At 35.9% G+C, this 25,264-nt stretch overlaps 2 protein-coding genes across 3 annotated transcripts in view; both read right to left on the reverse strand.

Annotated features, from left to right (window-relative positions):
- ZFAND3 (zinc finger AN1-type containing 3) overlaps positions 1–25,264 on the reverse strand; it is a 337,499-nt gene that overhangs the window by 237,632 nt on the left and 74,603 nt on the right. The gene's annotated exons all lie outside the window — the stretch shown is intronic.
- LOC110575694 (reactive oxygen species modulator 1-like) lies at positions 23,659–23,892 on the reverse strand. Its single transcript, XM_044917662.1, has one exon. The coding sequence runs from the start codon at positions 23,890–23,892 to the stop codon at positions 23,659–23,661; it is 234 nt and encodes a 77-aa protein (XP_044773597.1).

The following is a 25,264-nucleotide window of genomic DNA, read 5'->3' on the forward strand; positions in this document are numbered from 1 at the left end:
TGCCACTCCCCCTGCTTGTGCTCTCTCACTCACCACCCCCCCCAAATAAATAAATAAAATCTTAAAGAGAGAGAGACTAAGAGAAATAACCAAATGCAAACTATAAATCATTTCTGGATCCTGGATTAGAAGAAAGGGGGTAAAAAAAGCTCTAGAAGACACTTTTGGAACAACTGGGGAAATTTCAGTATGTATATAAAATAGTTGATGTTATGAAATTATTGCTAATTTTTAATTCTGATTATGATACTGTGGTTATGTACGACAATGTATGTCCTCATTCTTAAAGATTCATACTGAAATACTTAATACATAAACTATCATGATAATCTGTAAACAATTATGCAAAAGGTGTGTTCACAAAAAGAGGTAAAGCATGGGGAGCAAATGTTAACAATCAGTGAATCTAAGTGAGGCACATATAGACGTTTATTTTATATATATGTATACACACACACACACACATTATATTATCTCAACCTTTCTATATAGACTTGAAAGGTTTCAAAGTAAAAAGCTGAGGGAGGATGTCCACACAACGATTTGTACATGAACATTCATTACTCATAATAGCCAAAATCTAGAAACAATTCAAATGCCCATCAACTGGTGAATAAATAAAATGTGATACAATCCACAGATTAATAAAAAGGAACACACTATGGGTACATGCTACAACAAGGATGACGAACCTTGAAAACATTAATCTCAGTGAAAGAAGCTAATCTTCTTTCTACATATTATGATTACATTTATGTGAAAAATATCAAGAAAGGACAAATCTATAGAATAGAAACAGAAAGCAGATCAGTGGTTGCCTGGAGGTGGGCACAGAAATTTACCACCAACAGTGCTGAGGAAACTTTTCAAGGTGCTATAAATGTTCTAAAACTGAATTTGGTAATGGTGGTACAACTATAAATGTACTAAAAAATCATCAACCTGTATAGCTACAATGAGTGAAATTTTATGGTATATAAATTATACTTCAATAAAGTTAACAAAAAAGTTGAGAAAGGAACAGTCTATGGAAAAAAAACACCAATATAAAACGATAATCTGGAAAGGAATAAATGTGGCTATCTGCTAGTGGAGACTGGAGGCAGGGAGTACGAAAAGAGGCTAAACTATATAATTAAAGGTAGTTACATTTCTACAAAAAATAGATAAAAATAAAACATTCAATCAAATGTTACTTCAAAAGAACTCCAATCCCTTACTGTTATATTCCCAAATATTTTTATATTCCCAAAGAAGCCCCCTAAAAATGATACATCAATTAATTTCATAATTAAAAGATTCTGCCTTCAACAACAAAAAGACAAAAAAACCAAAAGACATTTCTCCAAAGAAGATATACAGATGGCCAACAAGCCCAATGAAAAGATGCCTAATGTCAGTAGTTATCAGCAAAATGCAAATCAAAACTATAATGAGATATACTTCACACCTAATTGGGTAACTATAATAAAAAATAGTGCTGGCCAGGATGTGGAGAAATGAGAACCCTTATACATTGCTGGTGGGATGTAAGATGGCACATCCACCATGGAAAACAGTTCGGTGGTTCCCTCAGTAAGTTAAATATAAAATTACTATATGAATCAAAGAACTGAAAACAAGCGTTCAAACAAAAATTTGTAAATGCATGTTGGTGGCAGCATTAGTCACAATAGCCAAAGGGTGGAAAGAACTCAAATGTTCATCAACTGATGAATGCATAAACAAACTTTGGTGTATATCCATACAATGGATACTATCCAGCCATAAGAAGGAATGAAGTACTGGTACATGCTAGACCACACAGAGACCTTAAAAACATACAAAGTGAAAGAAACCATACACAGAGGGTTCCAAGTTGTATGATTCCTTTCACACAAAGTATACAAAATAGGCATATCCGCAAAGACAGAAAGATTAGTGACTGGCATGGTCTGGGGAGGGGTAGCGGGAATAGGGACTGACTGTTTAATGGGTACAGGTTTCTTTTTAGGGTGATGAAAATGTTCTGAAACTAGATAGTGTAAACAATGTAAACGTACAACAATGTAAACGTACTAAATGCCATTGAACTGTACACTTCAAAATAGTTAAAATGGTGGGTTTTATATGTATTTTACCATAATTTACAAAAACTGCCTGTGGGTATACATACAGGATATTTAACTTGAATTTATTATAATTTTCCTACCTCTTTTGGCTTTTATGTATACTACAATTTGTATAATAGATATGCCTTAAAATCTAACATTTACTGAGCACCTACTACATGCAAGATATATGCTAGGCATTTTTTGTGTATTTTAATCCTTAAAAACCTGTACAGTAGGTAGGTATTGTTATCCCCAATTTATTTTTTTTCAACAACTTTATTTATTTGACAGAGAGAGCACACACAAGCAGGGGGAGCAGCAGAAGGAGAGGGAGAAGCAGGCTCCCCACTGAGCGGGAGACCGACATAGGGCTCTATCTTAGGGTTCTGTGATCATGACCTGAGCCAAAGGCAGGCGCTCAACTGACTGAGCCACCCAGGCACCCCTAACCCCAATTTATGTATAGGAAACCAAGGCTCAGAGAAATGAGGCAACAACAAATAAGAGGTACAACTGGGATTCAAACACAAACATTTTTAAGATTAACTCAAATATAAGAGGAAGGGAATAAACAAATAATTTCTAAGGCACCTTCCAATAATACAACTTTTGTGAATATGCCACAGGGGGGAAAAAAAAGAATATCGTATCTTTCCTCAAACTCTGACAGTAGACTTCTGGTGAAATATGGACAGAAAGTCAACACTAGTCTTAAAAAGACCTTCAGTATGACATATGCTAGCCATTTCTTTCCTTCCAAGACATTACTGTGCTGGTTATCATTGCCAGAGAACCCAAAAAGTCCAAAATAATTGTCACCACTCATTTCAAAGTAAATCATAAAGTGGGGCAGGGGGAGTGGCTGTACATAAACACCCAAGGAAAGGAAATTAAAAAACAAACAACAACAAAACATAGATTCCCAGTCTCCGCCCTAGACTTAGTGAATCAAAATCTTGGCTAGTGCCCACGAATTCCTATGTTTTCTTAAAAGTGAAGGTGAACAAAAAAATTTAGGAATTGCCATAGTCAAGTGGGAAAAGAAATTTTTTTTTTAGTCAAACAGAACAGATAAGCCTGGTCCAATTAGCATTGATTTTAGAGTATAGGGTTATCAGACTTATTACAATCTAGTAATGATGTCAGATCTTTTTACTATATATTTTCATTTCAAAGGACATGATTCTACCCAAAACACACTTGAATCTTTGCATTAATTCATGATATTCAACATATCAAATTGTACCTAATAATGCCTTTAGAAATCTTTTATAAATTCTAGCTGTGTATGTATATAATGTATTATTATGTATGTATGTATGTACACACACATTTTATTAGTAACCTCACACAACATTTAGCAAGGCGCCTGACAATCTAGCCTCAAAACGTTTTCAAATACACAAGCACAAATAAATTCTATTAAAACTTACACCCACATTATGTGCCAGGAACTGTGCTAGGTGCTATGAACAAGCCAGGAATAAGACATACTCTCATAACACTTATTATTAACAGGGATATCAGTCATTAAGCAGGCTGCTATGGAATTATCCACCCCTTTTCATCATTCCCCTCATTTTATTTTTGGATGTGAACATTCTGCTTCATCCTTCCTTGGGGCATTATAGGATTCTCACTTTGTCATATCAATCCCTTTAAATTCCAATTTTCATTTTACATGGGGAAAATGTACATCCAAGCAGCCTCCATTACTATTTCAAAGCAATTGGAAAAATCCCAGAATCCCCATTTCCATTGGGCTGAGACTTTCCAATATGCCTAATAATGATACTTTATGACCTAGAAGTTCCAATGAATTGGTAGTAAGAAAACATTGATCTGCTTCAGTGGCACGGTAATTGGAATGGTGATTAAATGCATCATGTTAAATTTACCCTGGGCCTTTTCCAGCGTGGCAAACATAAAATGAGCTATCAGCATCAGCAGAGCCTAAACCACTCTTTCCTTCTAAAATGATACTTTTCCTGCATGTCAAAGGTGCTATGTTTGAGCTTCTCCATTAATAATTAGGTGGCATAACACGACAAACTGTATACACCCATATAGGCTTCCACAGGATGTACACTGCCCACCATGGTTTATTGTATTTAGCAACTTGGGAAAACCTTATGTATGTCAGAGCAGTGCATTTGCACCACTATAGTTAATGGTCTGTCAGCATTTCCATTATAAAGCAATTTTCAAAGGTTTATTGCTCTGCTGAAGAATTTGCTCTGAGCTGAAATTTGGCATTCCAGAAAAGCAAAAACTGTAGCCCGTAGTTGTTTATTCCCTTCCAAGTAGGCCAAGTAGTTTTTTTTTTTTTAAAGTTCATCTATCCCTTTATTTCAGAATTTCCTCATATAGCCCTTTGGGAATATCCACAGAACAAAAACCTCACACCTCACAAAGGGACTACTGTTTGGTAATAGCAGTGAGCAACTTGAAGGTACAGAGCACACAGATTCCAACTTATTTATGGAAAACAATTTTTAAAAAGCAAGCATATTTTTGATGAACAAATTGCAAGTTTAAAAACTTTTTCATCAATTCTACCTACTTATATTAATTTATTCATGATATTAGAGTATACTACCATTGATATTAAAATCAAAGGATACCTTTAAAATTCTCATCTATTGTTAAACCTTCTTTTATCTTTCCAAAAACCATAGCTACTAGTGACCTAATGTGAATTTTACATACTCTAAATTCCCTCTTGCCCTACTAGTTAAAGGGAGTAAGTGCTGTTAAGTAAAAGCCAGGTAGCAGTAAAGGTTTATACAGTAGACAGAGAAACTTTGAAGGTAATTTAAAAAATTCAGAAAATGATGATCAGCCCCTGAATGACAAAGTGCACAGAAAACAACTGTGGTAACCTAGAATATTGGTACATTAGTGATATACAATTTTATTCAATCTCTGGAAACTGTATTATTAGTCTAAAAGCTAGCCAGAATATTTCGTGTTCCAAACAAAGAAGATATCAACTATTTCAGTATTTTGGTTTCTTGTTAGTGAATCTAACTTGAAAGCTTCAATATTTACACTTTAAATTACAAGGGCTTTTAATGATACAGCTAATTATAATTCTGACACAACTCTACCCAATGAATAAAGGAGTTATAAAAATGGCTTTCTAAGCTTAAAAATTCTTGTTACATACAAATAAAGAACCTCTAAAACTTGGGAGATCAGTGATCAAAACAACCTTTTAAAAATGAATACTTTTTAGAGGAGTGTAAAGATTCACCCTAAATTACAGCTTAATATATTTTGCCAATTTTCCAACTTTATATTACTCTGAAGACAACTATAATCTCAAATTATTAATATTTAAAACCATCTATGAAACCATTTTCACACAAAATAACACAGAATGTTTGTAAAATGGTAAGTAAACGAGATCCAATTCATGATTACAGCTAATGGAAATACGGACATGATTGCACCAGACCCATACAAGAAGGGCCTAAAACACATCAAAAGATACAGACAAAATTTTGTTTTGTGATTTTTATTGAGGTTATATTCTTATAACATTTTATATTCAGAATCCAAATTAATCCTACCTCTACCTTTGCCAGGCATTAATCATATTTGCCAAATTTACAAGTATAAAAGCTAAAGCCAAAAAAAGTTATCACTGAGGACAAAACAATAGAATACTGAAGATGAACCCCCAATAGCGCCAGTGTTACAAGTTAACTGGATTGACATATAGAATCCGACATCTAGGTAAAAAATTAAGTTACTTCTATCTTTTGCAATGTTGTTAGTGGCCCCAGTTAGAAGGTCCCTCCAGTAGTTAACCCAAGGACCTGTGAATCCTTTTGGGTTTAAGAGAAACCTCAGGAAAGCCTGAAGTGGCAGTTCAGATGTGGTAATGGAGGCAGCAACCCAGCATATAGTGTTGGTCATCACACCTTCACTCAGCCTCACTGCTTTTATTCAAGGGACTAAAGCTTCTCTAAAAGGCTTAACTGAACACTGGCAGTTAGTCATTGATGGTTTTATTTCCATGTGAAAAAGAAGCACAGCCTTATTAAGCAGGATTTTAAATTAACAGCAAAGGAGCTTTATCACCTATATTTTCTTCTAGGAGTTTTATGGTTTCAGGTCTTACATTCAAGTCTTTAAATCCATTTTGAGTAAATTTTTATATAGTGTAACAGTGGTTTAGTTCATTCTTTTACATGTGGCTGTCCAGTTTTCCCAATACCATTTATTGAAAAGACTGTCCTTTCCCCATTGTTCATTCTTGCCTTCTTTGTTGTAAATTTAAAATGGCCATAAGCTCCGTAACATCAGTACCAGCATTTTTTTTTTTAAATCTGATTCCAAAGGCAAGGGAAACAAAAGCAAAAATAAACAAATGGGACTACATTAAACTAAAGCTTCACACACTGAAACAAATCATCAACAAAAAGGCAACCTACCGACTGGGGGAAAATATTTCCAAATCTTATCTTTGATAAGGGGATAATATCCAAAATATATAAAGAACTCATACAATAACAAAAAAACAATCCAATTTTTAAAAATGGGCAGAGAGTCTGAATAAACATTTTTCCAAAGAAAACATACAGATGACCAACAGGCAGATGAAAAGATGCTCAATATCACTAATCATCAGGGAAATACAAATCAAAATCACGAGGTATCAGCTCACACCTGTCAGAACGGATATCATCAAAAAGACAAAAGATAAGTGTTGGTGAGGATGCGGAGGAAAGGGCACCCTCGTACACTGATCATAGGACTGTAAATTGGCAGAGCCACTATGGAAAACACTGTATGGAGGGTCCTCAAAAAAAAAATCCAAAATGGAGCTACCATACAATCCAGCAATTCCACTACTGGGTATCCATCCAAACAAAAGGAAAACACTAATCTAGAAAGATAAATGCACCCCTATGTTCAATGCAGCATAACTGACAACAGCCAAGACATGGAAACAACCTAAACGTCCACTGATGGATGAATGGAGAAAGAAGATGTGGTATATATGCACAATGGAATACCGTTCAGACAAAGGAAAGGAGGGAGGGAGGGGAAAAAAAGAAATCTTATCACTTGTGACAACATGAATGGACCTTTAGGGTATTATGCTAAATAAGTCAGAGAAAGACAAACACCGCATGATTTCACTTATTTGTGGAATCTAAAAAACAAAACAATCAAAACAAAACCCAGACTTATAGATACAGAGAACAAATTATAGTTGCCACAGAAGAGATGAAATGGGAGAAGAAAATTAAGAAGCACAAACTTCCAGGTATAAAATAAGTCATGCGAATATAATGTACATAGGGAATATAGAAAATAATATTACATTAACTTTTTAAGGTGACAGATGGTAACTAGACTCTTGTGGTGACCATTTCACAACGTATACAAATATCAAATCACTATGTTGTGCATCTGTAATTAATACTGTATGTCAATTATACCTCAAAAAATAACAGCAAAGAGTTTTACCAGATTTGATAATAACTTTCATCTCCTACCCATTTGCCACTTAAAACTCCCTTGCTTTCTCAGGGAGTCTTTCTCCTTAATATGCTATTAGTAGGAATTACAATTAAAGAACCACGTATCATTTTTGAATAAGAAAGCCCTGACCACGGGGCGCTGGGTGGCTCAGTCGTTAAGCGTCTGCCTTCGGCTCAGGTCCTGATCCCAGGGTCCTGGGATCAAGCCCCACATCAAGCGCCACATCGGGCTCCCTGCTCAGCGAGGAGCTGGCTTCTCCCTCTCCCACTCCCCCTGCTTGTGTTCCCTCTCTCGCTGTGTCTCTCTCTGTCAAAAAATAAATTTAAAAATCTTTAAAAAAAGAAAGAAAGAAAGAAAGAAAGCCCTGACCACAGAAAAAGGACCAGAATGGACTGTGGAAAGTAGGGCAGCTCCCTACTCCCTCATCTCTAACAACATAGCAGCCTCTTTTAATAAAATTTATTCTTACAAATGTATCACATGATAGAAAATTCAAAAGGCACTAAATAAAGAATATTAGTGAAAGTATGTCTCATTCCCACCCCTGCCTGCCAGATGCCCAGATCTCCCTATTAGAAGCAGCCACTATTACGAGGTTCTTGTAGATTCTTCCCTAAGGTACATCCTTTTTTTTTTTTTTTTTAAGATTTTATTTATTTCACAGAGAGACACAGTGAGAGAGGGAACACAAGCAGGGGGAGTGGGAGAGGGAGAAGCAGGCTTCCCGCCGAGCAGAGAGCCCGATGTGGGGCTCGATCCCAGGACCCTGGGACCATGACCTGAGCCACCCAGGCACCTGGGTACGTCCTATTTTAAAATACATCTCCTATTCTCCAAACCTCAGCACTCCCTAGCCTGCCTGCATGCTTTATTTTTCTAACATTATCTATTATTTACTATTATATACTTAATTTATTCTTGCCCCACTCCTGCTCCACAACAAGAATAAAAGCTATATTCCCAGAGCATTGAACAATGAATGGGTAGAACATAATGGAATGGTGACAAGTATTTGTTGAATGAGTTAATAACCTCATCATTACAAATACTAGTAACAAGCAAGTTATCTATTCTTTACAAAATACTGATGCTTTTCCAAAAAAGAAAAAAACCACAGAAACAATGCACTCTGCTTAGGGAGCTAAGTCAGCTTAAGATAGTATCTAAAATTGCAAACACTCAATATTATCCATTATTTAAGATTATAAATTCTACACTGGCTTTCTACATAAAAGGAAGTCTACTTAAACACCACTTTTACAATTACTTTCCCTTGAGATTTTCTTGAAAATGAGATGTCTTCTGCAAGTCTGTTTAAGGGAGTAAAATTTTAAATCATAATGTGCAATCTCAGGAACACTGAAAAGGTAGTTTGCTACGTAATTTTTTCAGAATAAAGTATAAATACATTATAAATTAAAACATTAAGAGTAAGTATGGGAAGAGGGGCACCTGGGTGGCTCAGTTGGTTGGGCAACTGACTCTTGGTTTCGGCTCAGGTCATGATCTCAGGGTTGTGAAATTGAGCCCCACTATGGGCTCTTGAGATTCTTTCCCTCTTCCGCTCCCTCCCTCTCTACTCTCCCCTCCCCACCCCAACCCCCCCCGCCCCCCCACCCCGTGCATTCACACCCACAGGCTCTCATGCGAGCTCACACTCTCTAAAATAAAATCTTTTAAAAAAGAAGAATAAATATGGGTAGAAATCTTAACACATATGCAGAAAGACATGTATTATAGTCTTTCTACAACATTGTTTCAAATAGTTAAATAACTAAATAATAGTTAAAAGAAGATTGGCAAAAACATGAATATCCATCTTAAAGACTTCTAAGTATGTTGTATCTATTGAGTACAATATTAAGCTATCCAAAGAATGATATAATTCTACACATGCTAATATGGAACAATCTAGAAGATACAGATCACAAGAAGCTGAACAGTGTGTGTAGTACATAACCAAATGTTGTATTATTTAAATATCTGTTTATGGAATGAATAAATCACAGGGATGAAAGGTACAGCATAGGGAATATACTCTATGGTACTATAATAGCACTGTATGGTGACAGTTGGGGTAGCTACACTTGTGGTGTTCAGAGCATAAAGTATAGAGTTGTCAAATCACTATGTTGTACACCCAAAACTAATTTAACAGTGTTTGTCAACTATAATTCAATTAAGAAAATTAAAATTTGGGGTGCCTGGCTGGCTCAGTCAGGAAAGCATGAGACTCTTGATCTCAGGGTTATAAGTTTGAGCCTAACCTGGGTGTGGAGAATGAATGAATGAATGAATGAATGAATGAATGAATGAATGAATGTTTAAAATAAAAAATTAATTAATGTGTAACTGTTAAGCACAATGTAATATGGAAGGATAACCCCCAAACAAAAAACCCGTTAAGAGACTGCTGCAGGGTAGTGGAACCATGAACTGGGGTAAGAAGATTTATTTTTCACTGTAAATCATTTGAAACTGCTTGAATTTTTACCATATGAATATTATTTTTTCAAAGTAGAGGGGGAAATTACAGAATAACACTGAAAAGAAATTTTACTTGAAATATGCAAAGATAATGGGCATTTCTGATTTCTACTAGGCATGAGGGCTAAAGTTAGATCAATCTCATTAATCTCTTATTTCAACTATTAACTTACATATACAATTTAAATTCAAATATACATCTAAATTGGACAGGTGAATAAATACTTTTGGATCATGAAAGGATTCATGCCACCTCAGAAAAATCACCACACAAAAATAGCAACACAATGACATATTACTCTAACCTTCATCAAAACAACAATAACAAGCTAACATCACCTTAATGGTGAAGTATTGTACATATTTCCCCCAAGTCAGGAAAAAGGCAAAGATGTATACTATTCACATCTACTCAGCATTATAGTGGAAATCCTAGCTGATGAAATTAAGCAAAAGAAGCAAAATAGGGATGCCTGGGTGGCTCAGTCGGTTAAGCATCTGCCTTCAGCTCAGGTCATGATCCCAGGGTCCTGGGATAGAGTCCCACATCAGGCTCCTTGCTCAGCAGGGAGCCTGCTTCTCCCTCTGCCTGCCACTCCCCTGCTTGTTCTCTCTCTCTTTCTCTGACAAATAAATAAAATCTTAAAAAAAAAAAAAAAAGGAAAAATAAAAATCCTAAAGATTAGAAATAAAAAATAAATCTCATTAATTATACATGACATGACTGGATACATTAAAAACATGCAAAGGAATCTATAAATACTAATATTAGCAAGTGAATTTGGCAATGTCTCTGACTATAAGATCAACCGCCAAAATTTTATTTCTATATCTGAAGCAACAATCAGGCAAATAATAAAATTTAAATCAGGAGGAGTGTCTGGGTGGCTCAGCAGGTTAAGCATCTGCCCTTGGCTCAGGTCATGATCCCAAGGGTCCTGCATCAGGCTCCCTGTTCAGCGGGGAGTCTGTTTCTCCCTCTGCCCCACCCCCAACTCGTGCTCGTGCGTGCACGCTCTCTCTCACAAAATAAATAAAATCTTGAAAAAATTTTATATCAGGAGTATCTACTATAGCACCCAAAAAAAATCAATCAATCAATCAATCAAAAAAATAAATCTAAAACATGTACAGGGCTGCTATGCTAAAGATTATAAAACACTAGTGAGAGAAATTAAAGATTTACATAAATGAAGGTATACACTATGCTTATGTTTGGAAGGCTCAATATGATAAAGTGACAGCTCTCCCCAAACTGATCTATGGAGTCAAAAGAATTTCAATCAAAACACCAGCAGATTTTTTAAATCTAAAATGTATATTCTAAAATTTATATGGAATTGCAAAGAATGCAGAATAGCTAAGACAGTCTTAAAGAACAACAAAGCCAAAGGACCTATACTACCAAATATTGAGACTTATCCAAGAGTTACAGCAATAAAGACAGTGTGTCACTGGTGAAGAGACAGAGCAGAAGAATCCAGAAACAGACCTACACATACTTGGTCACCTGATTTAAGACAAAAAGATACCAGAACAAATCACTGGGGGGAAATGATCTTTGCAAGAAATAGTGTTAGGTCAACTTGATATCCATATGGAAAAAATGAGCTTTGACCTTTACCTCACATCATATCCAAACGTGCACAGTAGAATCAAATGTGAAATGTAAAACAATAAAGCAAGAAAAACAAAACATGGAGTATCTTTCTTTTTATAAGCATTTTTTTTTAAGTTTATTTTTTTAGTAATCTCTACATTCAATGTGAGACTCACTCAAGACCTGGAGATCAAGAGTCGCATGCTCTTCCAACTGAGCCAACCAGCCACCTCAAAACACAGAATATCTTTGTAACTTTGGAGTAGGCAAAAATTTCTTAAACACAAAAGCATGGATCACATAAAACAGTGATAAGGCTGTAATTCATTAAAATTAAGAACTTCTGAAAAAAAAAAAAAAAAAGAACTTCTGTCCATCGAAACACTAAGAGAATGAAAAGTAAATCACAGCTGGAAGAAGATAGCTGCAGTTCATCTATGTAAGTGGTGTGTGTGTGTTCGTATGTATGCATGTGATATATACTATCCTATATACAAAGAATTCCTATAAATCAATAAGACACTTGCGTCCAAGTTTAAAATGGACAAAACACCTGAATAGGCACTTTAAAAATGTGGATACCTATGTGGTCAATAAGCAAATGTAAAACTGCTCAACATCATTAGACATCAGAGAATGCAAATTAAAATCACAATATAATACCAACAGAATGGCTAAAATCAAAAAGACGGAAAATATCCAAATGTTGACAAATGTGTAGAACACTGGAATTCTAATATTGTTGCTGGTAAACTGGTATAGTCACCATCGAAAGAGCTAAGCATACATAACCTATAACTTAACAATTCCCTTCTGTGTATATACCCAAGAGAATTGAGACTGGATTTCTAACAAGGGACATGTGAAGCAATGTTCCTAACAGTATAATTCATAACAAAGACTGAAAATAACTCAAACGTCCACCCACAGGAGAACAAACATATAGACTTCCATATTCACAGAATGGAGTAAGAACTGCTACCATCAGCAACCACAAAGATGCACCTTTCAGACATAATTCTGAGGAAAAGAAACTAGACACAAAAAAGAACCTACTCTACTTATATTATGTATGAAACAGGTAAAACTCAATTTGTGGTGACAGAAATTAAAATAGTGGTTACCTACAGAGGTAGCTTTGCCTAGGACAGGGCAAGGAGGAGCCTACAGGGGCCCTAGAAATGTTTTGTGGATCTAGATGGTGATTTCAATGATATACAGACAGAGATACAGATACAAATATAGAGCTGCGAAAATGCACTGAGTTGTAAATTTAACATCATACACCTTATTACAGGTAAGTCATACCTATATTTTAAAAGAGGATATATTACAAACAGTATTATGGCAATAAATTTGAAATATAGATAAATTGTAGGGGAAAAACACTTACCAAAACTAGGAACAACTAGAAAATCTAACCAAATCCTGTAACTAATAAAGAAAATAAATCCATAATTTAAATTATTCCAATAAAGAAAGCTTCAGGCGCCTGGGTGGCTCAGATGGCTAAGCGTCTGCCTTCGGCTCAGGTCATGATCCCAGGGTCCTGGGATAGAGTCCTGCATCGGGCTCCCTGCTCCTTGGGAGCCTGCTTCTCTCTCTGTCTCTCTCTCTCTCTCTAATGAATAAATAAATAAAATCTTTAAAAAAAAAAAAGAAAAGAAAAGAAAAGAAAAGAAAGCTTCAAGCTCAGTTGGCTTTACTGGCAATCTATGGAGAATTAAGAGTAAGTCAATAATAAACACTTAGCAGAGAATGGAAAGAGAAAAACACTTGTCTGTTCCTTTGATGACGCTAGCATAACCTTAATGCCAAAACCCAACAAATGCATTACAGGCAAGCAATAAATAAATAATAAATAAATAAATAAAACAAAAATAGAAATAAAAATTATAGACCAGCCTCATTAATGAACGTAGAGGCAATAAATATAAGCAAAATTTAGCAAACCAAAACAAGCAATAAAAGGACACTACAGCACAATAAAGTGGGTTTATTCTGGGAATCTCAGGCTGGTTTAATACCCAAACATCAATATAATATACCACATTAAGAAAATAAAGGAGAGGGGCGCCTGGGTGGCTCAGTCGTTAAGCGTCTGCCTTCGGCTCAGGTCATGATCCCAGGGTCCTGGGATCGAGCCCCGCATCGGGCTCCCTGCTCGGCCGGGAGCCTGCTTCTCCCTCTCCCACTCTCCCTGCTTGTGTTCCCTCTCTCGCTGTGTCTCTCTCTGTCAAAAAATAAATAAAATCTTTAAAAAAAAAAAAAAAAAGAAAGAAAAGAAAAGAGAGAAAAACAGAAGAGCAGCCCAACAAAAGGAGAAAAATTAGGTATTTACATGTACCCATGATTTTTCCAAATTCATTTAAGAATAGAAGTGAACTTCCTTAATCAGAAAAGAGGTTTCCCAACAGGGAACATCAAACAATGGTGAAAAACTGAAAGCTTTCTGTTTCAGAACAAAATAAAACAAGTAAAACTGTTATTACGACATTTATACATCTATTCAAGTATATACAAGACAGCCCAGTCAGTGCACTTAAAAAAAAGTGAAACAGGGGTGCCTGGGTGGTTCAGTCGTTAAGCGACTGCCTTCAGTTCAGGTCATGATCCCAGGGTCCTGGGATCAAGCTCCACATCAGACTCCCTGCTCCGCGGGAAGCCTGCTTCTCCCTCTCCCACTTCCCCTGCTTGTGTTCCTTCTCTCGCTTTGTCTCTGTCAAATAAATAAATAAAATCTTTAAAAAAAAAAAAGTGAAACAAGTAAAAGGTACAAGAATTTAAAAGACAGAAGTAAACTAATTCACAGAGTAAACAATTATATAAATAGAAAATATGTGCAAGAAACTATTCTGAGGGGCACCTGGGTGGCTCAGCAGGTTAAACATCTGCCTTCAGCTCAGGTCATGATCTCTGCGTCCTAGGATTGAGCCCTGGATCCGGCTTCCTGCTCAGCAGGGAGTCTGCCTCTCTATCTCTCTCTCTGCCCGGCCCCGCCCCTCCCCACCACTCGTTCTCTCTCTCAAATAAATAAAATCTTAAAAAAGAAAAAAAAAAAACTATTCTGAAAACTATAAAATGTAGTTGATAAAATTTTAAGAAAACCTAAATATATGAAGATACCATGTTTATGGCTGCAAAATGCAATAAAAAATTCTTCCCAAATCTAAAATTATCAATGCAATCCCAATCAAAATTCCAATCAATTTTTATAAGAAAATTAACAAACTGATTCTAAAATCTATGTGGAAATTCAAATAACCAAAAACAGCCAAATCAATCTTGAAGAAAAACAAAGCTGGATGGCTTACTCTATCAGATATCAAAACTCTCTGTAGACTGTAAAACTATAGTAACTAAACAGTTGGGTACTAGAACAAGTATAGACAAACTAATATATTAGAATAGAAAATCCAGAACAAGACCACATGTATGGACATTTGATTTATAAGGAAGGTGTTACTGCACAGCAGTCAGGGAAAGAGGATTTTTCTTTCAATAAATAAATGGTGTTGGCCCATTAAGTGTCTATATGGAATAAAATGAACCTTGATGCCTACCTCATATCATACAAACAAATTAGTTTCAGGTGGATTACAGATCTAACTGTGAAAGACAAAACAATAGAGCTCAAAAATGGTAACAGAAGAAAAATGCCCTCCTGTCCTCTAAATAGAGAAAGATTTCTTAGAAGTCATAAAGCACTAACCATAAAGAATTACTACACTGGAATACACTAAAATTATCTTTTCATTCGTAAGAAAATCTCTTCATTGACAGAGAGAAGAGAGTAGATTAAGAAAAACTATCCATAGCACACATAACTTAAAATACAGAATGTATAAGAACTCCTACAATTCAATGAGGAAAAGACAAACCAAAAGGCCAAAGCCTTTTTATTTTTAAGTTTTTTTATGCTTCAAAAAAGTATTTATAATTTTGAAAAATAATGCAGTAATCAGGGAAATGTAAATTAAAACCGTAATAAGATAATATGACTCTATCAGAGAATAATATCAAAAAGAACCACAATACCAAGTCTCAACAAGAATATGAAGCAACCAGAACCCATATGGTATAATTTTGAAAAGTAATTTGTCATCATCTATTCAAATAGGCAATACAGAAACTTCTATCTTGGCACAGGTCTTAGCACTCCTAGTTATACACCCAAGAAAAATACATGCTCAGGTACAATACAAGATATGTACACAAAATATTCATAACAAACAACCCAAATGTCCTTCAACACTAGAATGGGTAAATACACTGGCATGTTCCTACAATGGAATAGTATACATAATGAAAATGAATGAAACACACTACATCCAACAATGTAGATATATCTCCAAATACTGCTTAAAAGAAATGAGACTTGAGAGAGGGTACAAAATGGGCTTCTGCAATACAGCCAATGATCTATTTTGTGTTCTGGGCAGGGGTTGCACAAGAATTCAGTTTGTGACAGTTCACTGAGATGTACACATCAGTGGTGTACAATTTTCTGTATATATGCTATATATATTTAATTTCACACACAAAAAATGAAAGAAGATGAAGACTTCCACTTTTGACCAAGACAGAGTTACAAGAACGAAATTTACCCTTCCACCTCAAACAACAACAAACATAAACAAAACACATGAAACAAAGGTTCTCAAGAAAATAAAGATGATCAGAAGTGAAAGTCACACTAGAAAATGAAGGTCACTGATCAGTGAGAGACCATAAACAAATAAAATGAGCTTCTGATTTCTCCATTTTACTGAAAGGAGAGTGTACTCAGGCCACAGCCAAGGACCTAAGAACTAAGAGGGCCAAGGGAGCTAGAGTCTTCAGGGTAGTAACAAGAAAGGAGACAGCTACACAGAGAACTCTGAAGATCTGCAGAGGGTCCTCTTTGAATATTTAGCTGAGTACTTATCACTGTGTTCATGTGAGGAAGAGATAAGAACCACAAAAGGGGGCGCCTGGGTGGCTCAGTCATTAAGCTTCGCCTTCAGCTCAGGTCATGATCCCAGGGTCCTAGGATCGGGCTCCCTGCTCGGCAGGAAGCCTGCTTCTCCCTCTCCCGCTCCGCCAGCTTGTGTTCCTGCTCTCGCTCTCTCTCTGTCAAATAAATAAATAAAATCTTCAAAAAAAAAAAAAAAAAGAACCACAAAAGGATTAGAGGGAACAACAGCTATTGCTCACACAGGCCTGGAACAGTGTCAGCTCCCAGCAGTCAGAATGGAAACCTCAAAATTCATAGGACAGTGCTTAGAAAGGTTTTGGATCAGTAGTGGAGTAAGTGAACTTTAAATTAAATGCTGATCTGGTACAGCCTAAAAAACAGCTTAAAAGATGTGAAATGATCAAACTCTTTCAAAGAAACTGAACTGCACTCAAAGCAAAGCTCAAGAATATTTGTAAGAAAACAAAATATCCATCATCGAACCAGGTAAAATTAATAATGTCTGGTATTATAATCAAAAATTACAATAAGCATGCAAAGAACAGGAAAATATGACCCAGAAACAGTAAAAATCAAAGCACTCAAAACAAATCCAGAATTGATGCAGATGATAGAATCAGTAGATGACAACAATAAAACAATTATTACAACTGCATTCTATGGGGAGCCTGGGTAGCTCAGTTGGTTGAACTTGACCTTGTTCATGAGTTCAAGCCCCACGTCGTTTTTAAAAAAAAAATTAAAACAATTACTACAATTGTATTCTCTTTTGTTCAAAAAGTTAAGCAGGGGCTTGAAAGATATAAAGATGAACCAAATTTAACTCCTAATGATGTAAACTACATGGTCCTGAGATGAAAAATATACTGGGTAGAATTACAGCAGAGCACACTGCAGAAGAAAAGATAAATAATCTTGAAGACCTAGCAAAAGTAAATACAAAGAAAGAGGGGGAAAATGAAGAAAGAAAAAGAACAAAGATACATGTAAAAAAAACTTCAAAAGCCTTAATATATATGTAACTGGAGTCTATGAAAGGACAGGAGGGAAACAAATATATTTGAGGAAATAAGAGAAGGAACATTTAAAAATTTTATTAAAACTATAAACCTGGGGCGCCTGGGTGGCTCAGTTGGTTAAGCGACTGCCTTCGGCTCAGGTCATGATCCTGGAGTCCCGGGATCGAGTCCCGCATCGGGCTCCCTGCTCGGCAGGGAGTCTGCTTCTCCCTCTGACCCTCACCCCTCTCATTCTCTGTCATTCTCTCTCTCTCAAAAATAAATAAAAAATTTTAATAAATAAATAAATAAATAAATAAATAAATAAAACTATAAACCTGTCGCTCTAAAAAGCTCAAAGAACCAAACTCAAAAAATATAAAGAACACTACACCAAGATATATAATAACAAAATTGCTTAAAACCAGTGGTAACAAAAAAAAAAATCTTACAAGTAACCAGAAAAAAAAAGACCCAGGAGAAAGAAAAAACAGATTTCTCACTGGAAACAACTCAAGTAAAAGGCTTGAGAAGCAGTATCTCTAGAGCACTAGAAGAAAAAACTGTCAATCTAGAATTCAATACTCAGCAAAAATTTCCAAAATGAAGGAAAAATAGACCTTTTCATACATATAAAAAAAATGAAGGAATTTCACACCAGAAGACCACCAAAAAAAAAAAAAAAAGAAGTTAAAAGTAAGCATTTCAAGGAGTAAGAAAATGACATCAAATGGAAATACAGACCTACACAAAAGAATAAAGAGCATGGAACGATGACTATGTGAATAAACTTTTTTTTTTTTTTAAGATTTTATTTATTTAACAGAGAGAGAGAGCACAAGTAGGCAGAGAGGCAGGCAGAGGGAGAAGGAGAAGCAGGCTCTCCTCTGAGCAGGGAGCCCAAGTGGGGCTCGAACCCAGGACCCTGTGGGATCATGACCTGAGCCACCCAGGCGCCCCTAAACTTTTTTTGAATAAACTTTTTTTCCCCTAATTATTCACACCTCTTTGAAAAAATTTTAAAGCACAAATAACATACTACAGATTTTGTAACATATGAAGAAGTAAAAGTACACGGTTAACAATAACTCAAGTTCAAGAGATGAACAACAGAAGGTGCTTACACCATACATGAATTTTCTAATATCACTTTAAGGCAGACTACTGTAAGATGAAGATAAAAATAACCACTAAAATAACAATAAAAAGTTATTCCTGGCTGCATTTTATCAGGCTGAGAAAGTTCCCCTCTTCTAGCTTATTGAGTATTTTTATCATCAAAGGGTGTTGGATTTTATCAAATGCTTTTTCTGACTCTACTGAGATGATCACGTGTTTTTTATTCTGATGTATTACTTAATTTCAGACATTAAAACAGTATTACACTCCTGACATAATCCCATTTAGTCATGTTATATAATTCTTTTTACATGTTACTAGTATTTAGTTGATTTTTACAGCCACATTCCAAAGAACTGTAACTATTTGGTTTTCTTGTGTATCTCTGGTTTTGATATCTAGGTAATACTGGCCTCATAAAATAAGAGTTGGGAAGTGCTCCTTCCTATTCTTTTTTTTCTTAAGGATTTATAAAAAACTGGTATTAATTATTTTTCTTTAATTCTTCTTTAGATAAATGTTTATCAATTTTGTTGATCCTTTCAAAGAACCAGCTTTTGGTTTCATTGATTTCCTCTACTATTTTCTATTATCTATTTCATTAACTTCTACTCTAATCTTTGTTTCCTTCTTTCCTTTTGCTTTAGGTTTACTTTGCTCTTTTTCCACTGTCTTAAGTGGGAAGGCTAGAGTACTGACTTGAGAGAGCTCTGTTCTCTCTTAGTATAGGCATTTATACCTATAAATTTCCCTATAAGCACTGTATCAGCTACATCCCATACACTGTGATATGTTGTATCTTCATTTTCATTCATCTCAAAGTATTTTCTGATTTCCCTTTTAATTTCCTCTTTTACCCACTGGTTATTTAGGAGTGTGTTGTTTAATTTTCATATACTGGTGAATTTCCCAAATTTCTTCCTGCCATTGACCTCTAATGTCACTCCATATGGTAAGGAAATATAATTTGTATGATTTCTAGCCTTTTAAACTTAGTAGGGTTTGTTTTACCACTAGCTTAAGGTCTATCCTGGAGAAACCCATGTGCACTTGAGAATAATGTATATTCTGCTATTTGCTGGAAGTATTCTATAGATGTCTGGTAGCTCTAATTGGTGTACAGTGTTGTTCAAGTCTTCTGTTTCCTGGTTTACCTTCTGTCTAGTTGTTCTAAACATCACTGAAACTGAGGTTTTGAAGTTTTCCAATTTCTATTTCTCCCTTCCTTCCTGTCAGTTTTGCTTCATGTATTTTAGTGCTCTATTATGTGGAAATAACAGAAACGTCCAAAAACTAATAAATGGATAAACAAAAAATATATATATCCATACGGTAGAATATCTGGCCATAAAAAGGAAGCAAGCATCATGCATGCTACAACACAGAGGAACCTTATAAACCGTATACCAAGTTAAAGAAGCCGGTTACAAAAAGAGCAGATACAATTATTCATTTCTATGAATCTTTTTAATGAATTTCCAGAAGAGGGAAATCTGTAGAGACAGCCAAGAACTGCAGGGGAGGGAAGAAGATGAGTTGGTAGGGAGTGAGAACTAAAGCATACATAGCTCTATTTGTGGTGATGCAAACATTTGCTTGGTTGCTGTAACACTTTGACTGTTTTCCAGAATTCTGACAAAGTCAGTTCTGACAATTTCTTGCTTGTTTTTCAATGTTTAGCGTTGCCTGCTCCATCATTTGGGCTAAAGTCACTCCTGGGTTTACTTTTAAGATATTAAAGCTGGGAGGGACTATCAAGAAAGTTTAAGCTGTTTCAAAATAAAAAGTGAACTTAGAATAACTTCTGCTATTCTATATGTTGATGTTTAAATTCTCAGATCAACAAGAACTCCAGAATACCAGGACTACACTTACCTTAAAAGGAAATAAACTGGTAAAACAATGTCTCCTTGTGAATCAGCAAAAAATAATCTCAAGGTATTAATTTAGCCATACTACTCGTGCTTTGGGCACCTTTTACTATGAGTATTTCCTGAAACTTACTATTAACGATAATAATACATGTCAACTACATTTGTGAAATCTTTTTTTTTTTTTTAAGATTTTATTTATTCATTTGAGACAGAGAGATAGAGAGAGAGAGAGAATGAGCAGGGGAGAGGCAGAGGGAGAAGCAGGCTCCCTGCTGAGCAGGGATCCCGATGTGGGGTTCGATCCCAGGACCTTGGGATAATGACCTGAGCCGAAGGCAGACGCTTAACCATGTGAGCCACCCAGGCGCCTCCACATTTGTGAAATCTTTTAAAGCATTCATAATCTAATTCATTCCATACAACAACCCAATAAGATAGAATGACAGAGCAGGTATTACAAAAAAGGCAACCGTGTCTCAGAGGGGCATGCCTCTTTACACCACACCAGCAACCTATAACAGAGTCAGAAGTCGGAGAGCCAATGGAAGCTCATGCTCTTCCATTCAACCTGCACCCCTCCTCTATGGATGCCCAAAAGTCCAAATATGAGCAATCAGAGATACTCATTTAAACATCTCAAATTCAGTAACAGTTAACATCGTTAGGGACTCAAACTGAGGTGTTGTTTATTGTAAAACCAAAAAGCGAAAACACATATTCATAAGCTGTTAACAGGGAAAGTATTTATAAATGCCCATGTGTACACTCTCATTCAAAATTACTAATTCCAGACTGATTGTAGCAAAGCAATGCTTGTGTTGTCAGCTGGGATATGAATACAAAAGGAATTAAAATGATTCTTGCTATTATGTGCAGTTTCATGTACTTTTTAAATTCCTGCTTTATCCTATCTAAAACTAAGAAGTGAGTGCCAAATGCAAGCAGTAACATAACAAACTACAAGGCTTAGTTGTTCAAATGAAGTATCATGAGAGGTACCCTAAAGATGATGAATGGAACATGTCTTAACATGCCAAATCATTTCACTTTTCTAACAGGGCTGCAAAAGTAATCAGAAAAAAAATCAAATCACTGCTTAAAATATACAGTGTAGCTTCTAAAAATGAAGCATAGGTTTGAAAATACTAAAAATATATATTATACAACAAAGGTTATATCAACAAACAAGAATACATTTTCTATTTTTTCCAAGTCTAGCTGGTTATTGAATGATGGTTCAAATCAAATATACTCTAGCCAGCAGGCAAGTATTATTTATATAGCAGTAATGCCCTGTAGTAAATTCCAGATTCACCAAGAGGGGCCCATAGTCCAATATCAGGGACACTGGATATCAAAGGCATTCATTATTTTCTTCTCACCTTCCTATGCCTTTCTTTTTTTTTTTTTTTTTTTTTAAAGATTTTATTTATTTATTTGAGTGAGAGAGAATGAGAGACAGAGAGCATGAGAGGGAGGAGGGTCAGAGGGAGAAACAGACTCCCTGCCGAGCAGGGAGCCTGATGTGGGACTCGATCCCGGGACTCCAGGATCATGACCTGAGCCGAAGGCAGTCGCTTAACCAACTGAGCCACCCAGGCGCCCTTCCTATGCCTTTCTTAACTGTAACACAAGAAAGAAGTTCAATGCCTGAGCTTCTCAGACTGACCTCTCTTCTTGTGTGGCAAATACTGTTGGTTACATACCCAATCTTCACCTACTTCATATCCTCTTCACTCACAAAACCCCCATTTTCTTTTGGTGACCCTGGGCATAGCACCAGGGGAGAAATCAAGATTGGTCTACCAGTATGGCATCCATTGTTCCTCTCTGCCAACAACTGACATGAATATGGCTATGTGACTCAGTTCTGGCAAATGAAATATGAAGGGAGGTTTCTGGAGCTACAAGGTGGCAGAAGAGTTCCCGGGAAAAGTTTTATTCCCTAATAATATAAAAGACACAGCAGAAAAAGAGGTTCCTTTTTTCTCCTTCTCCTTCCTTCCTGCTTCAGATGTCCTCACATGAAGGGGCACACCTGGAGATGCTATTGCCATTTTATAACCAAAATGGAAAGGGAACTGCGGAGCTAGAAAACCCACCCTGGAACTGGAGATTCCACACTTTTTGTTAAGTGAAATAATAAATGTCTATGCAGTTTAAGCCCAAGCTACTCAAAGGATGGCCCATGGACTGCTGCTAGTCTGCAAAGTGTGTGTTTTTAGTCTACAACAACAATAATGCCTGAGAGCAGGCATTCAGAAACTTTATAACAATTTTATATTCCAACATTTTTACTGTATTTTACAAAATAAAACTCTGCAATGAATTGAAACTAAAAAAAATAAAACAAAACAACTGGTCCTTCACCACATTGTGGAAAAGCATTTGTCTAAGCCACTTTTAGTTGGGTGTTAAGTTACTTGCAACCAAAACCATCCAGGGACTCAGCAACATCCAAGAGAAAGAGGTGTGTGCAAGTCCTCTTACAGCCTCACACATTTTAAGAGTAACGTTTCTGCAAATAACACACCAAGTGAAATTAAACAAAAATAGAAATGAGTATCATTTGGAGAATTGCATTCTGGTCTCTCATGTAATCATTTATTCCTAAGGATCCCAGAGCACTATGGAAAAGGGAAGACATGTAAGAAAACTCAATGCATATACAATCCAAATGACATGACAAATTAAGCCCTAAAAGAATAAAGCACAGATGACTGAATCATTATGCATTCCTACTGATGCCATAATTACACAACTGCATTTCAGACATTAATTCTCTTTAGAATATAATATTATCTAACCTCATTAAACTAGCTCAGAGCTCAGTTGAGCTGATTCATTACAGTATCAGACTGAGTCATGTGACATTCAAACTTGCCAGGCTGGCTTTAAATAAAGTTAAACAATTCATAATGTAAAAATGGTTTTTTTGTTTTTTTACTCAACGATTTGTTTTATTATAGTACATGAGCTGGGACTGATGTGAAGGAGTAGCTGTACTGGGCAACCACTGCCCTTATCAGCATCAGATGCCCATCCCGATGCCCATGAATGTGCCAAATGTGCCGCCACTCTGCATCATGGTTTTCCCGATGCCGCCCATCAGCTCCCGACCCCACATCCCGATCCTGAGACAGGAAAAGGTGCCCAAGAGCACCCCAGCCGCCATGCCCACTGCACAGCCCATCACAAAGTCCATCTTCACGCGGTCGAAGCAGCTCGGCTGGGACTGTCCGTAGGGCCCCAAGGCCACCGGCATCTCATTCGCAGCTTCGGTCGCTCGCAAAAATGTTTTTTAATGCATCTATTAAAACTTTTGCTAAACATAATATCCAGAAACTTTAATCATACTCTGATATAAAGAAGCAGATATACATATAAAAAATTTAGAGCTGTAGACTTAGAAAAGTACTTACCAGGAAGATGTAATACAAGAAGAGACCTTAACTTATGGTTCTACCTTATGGGGTTTTTTTTTTTTTTCTATTTAGTAAATTAGGAAAGTGTGTAGGAAAAAAGAGTCTATGAATGCCTTCTTAGGACAGTCAAAAATGACAGATGAGAACATACAAGTAGAAATCTCAACACAATGAAAAGCCCAACTGCACTTGCGATAGCATGACTCTACAAATGTGTGTGCAAAGACCACTTGTTTTTCAAAAGGCTATATGTGATTTTCTCCAGGAATAACACATTCTGTAATCAGAAGCTACAAGAGCTTGTCCCGAAATTATGGGTATAGTTAACAAACAACTGCCTAAAAAGATCCACTCTCGTTGATTAAATGCTTAACTACCAAACAAGCAAACCTTATTTTTTGGCAAAAAAAAATGTATATGTGGTATACTTATGAAATCTGCGTCTTACACCAAATAAAGTTCTCCAATCTAAACAGAAGCAAAACTAAAAACCAGTTTTATATTTAAATTGCCTTGGACTTGAAATATGCCACAGATAAGATTCTGTCATCAAGAAATACAATCTAAGGTGAGTTTTTTCTTTTTATCATAAGTTCGTTACCAACACCAGAAGTCCCAATTTGATTATGTCTTTTCTCGTAATATACATTAAGGTTACTTAACATGTTTAAAAGATATGTATTTCTTTTAATAATCCTGATATAAAGCAAATGCTTTAGTTGGAACAAAGTACTAATGATTTTTATTTTAAAGAAGAAAGTTATGAGTACATATGTAATATAAAATTCTTACACATGCCAAAAATAACAAACGCATTTCTTTTAACTGAGAAGCAACTCTCATGTACTTTTACGAGAGAATTACTTCCATTACTCTGCAATTTCACTGCTTCCCAACTGTACAAAATGTATACCTAGATGACATTTAAAAGAAAGGGGGCTGTTTCACCATATCACCACACTTCCTACCTCATTAGAACACTCCTCATACTTTATAATGTCCATTAATTAAGTTACCAGATTAAAGAACAGAAGCATAATGTACAACCAAGAACTTCTTGATTACAACATCCATAACATGAAATTCTTACTTGTAACATATACATGGATATTCGTATGCACATACACAAAGCCATCTTAAGTTTTTTTTAAGGTAGTGGCTTTACTGACCAAAAGTGTGCTGAACCTAAAACAACTCTAAAAAATAAAGTCT

This window comes from Neomonachus schauinslandi, chromosome 8 (genome assembly GCF_002201575.2).
Source record: "Neomonachus schauinslandi chromosome 8, ASM220157v2, whole genome shotgun sequence".
Classification (NCBI taxonomy): Eukaryota; Metazoa; Chordata; class Mammalia; order Carnivora; family Phocidae; genus Neomonachus; species Neomonachus schauinslandi.

What these genes read in the sequence shown, in the direction of transcription:
- LOC110575694 (XM_044917662.1), bottom strand. Translation starts at nt 23,892, where the DNA reads ATGCCGGTGGCCTTGGGGCCCTACGGACAGTCCCAGCCGAGCTGCTTC.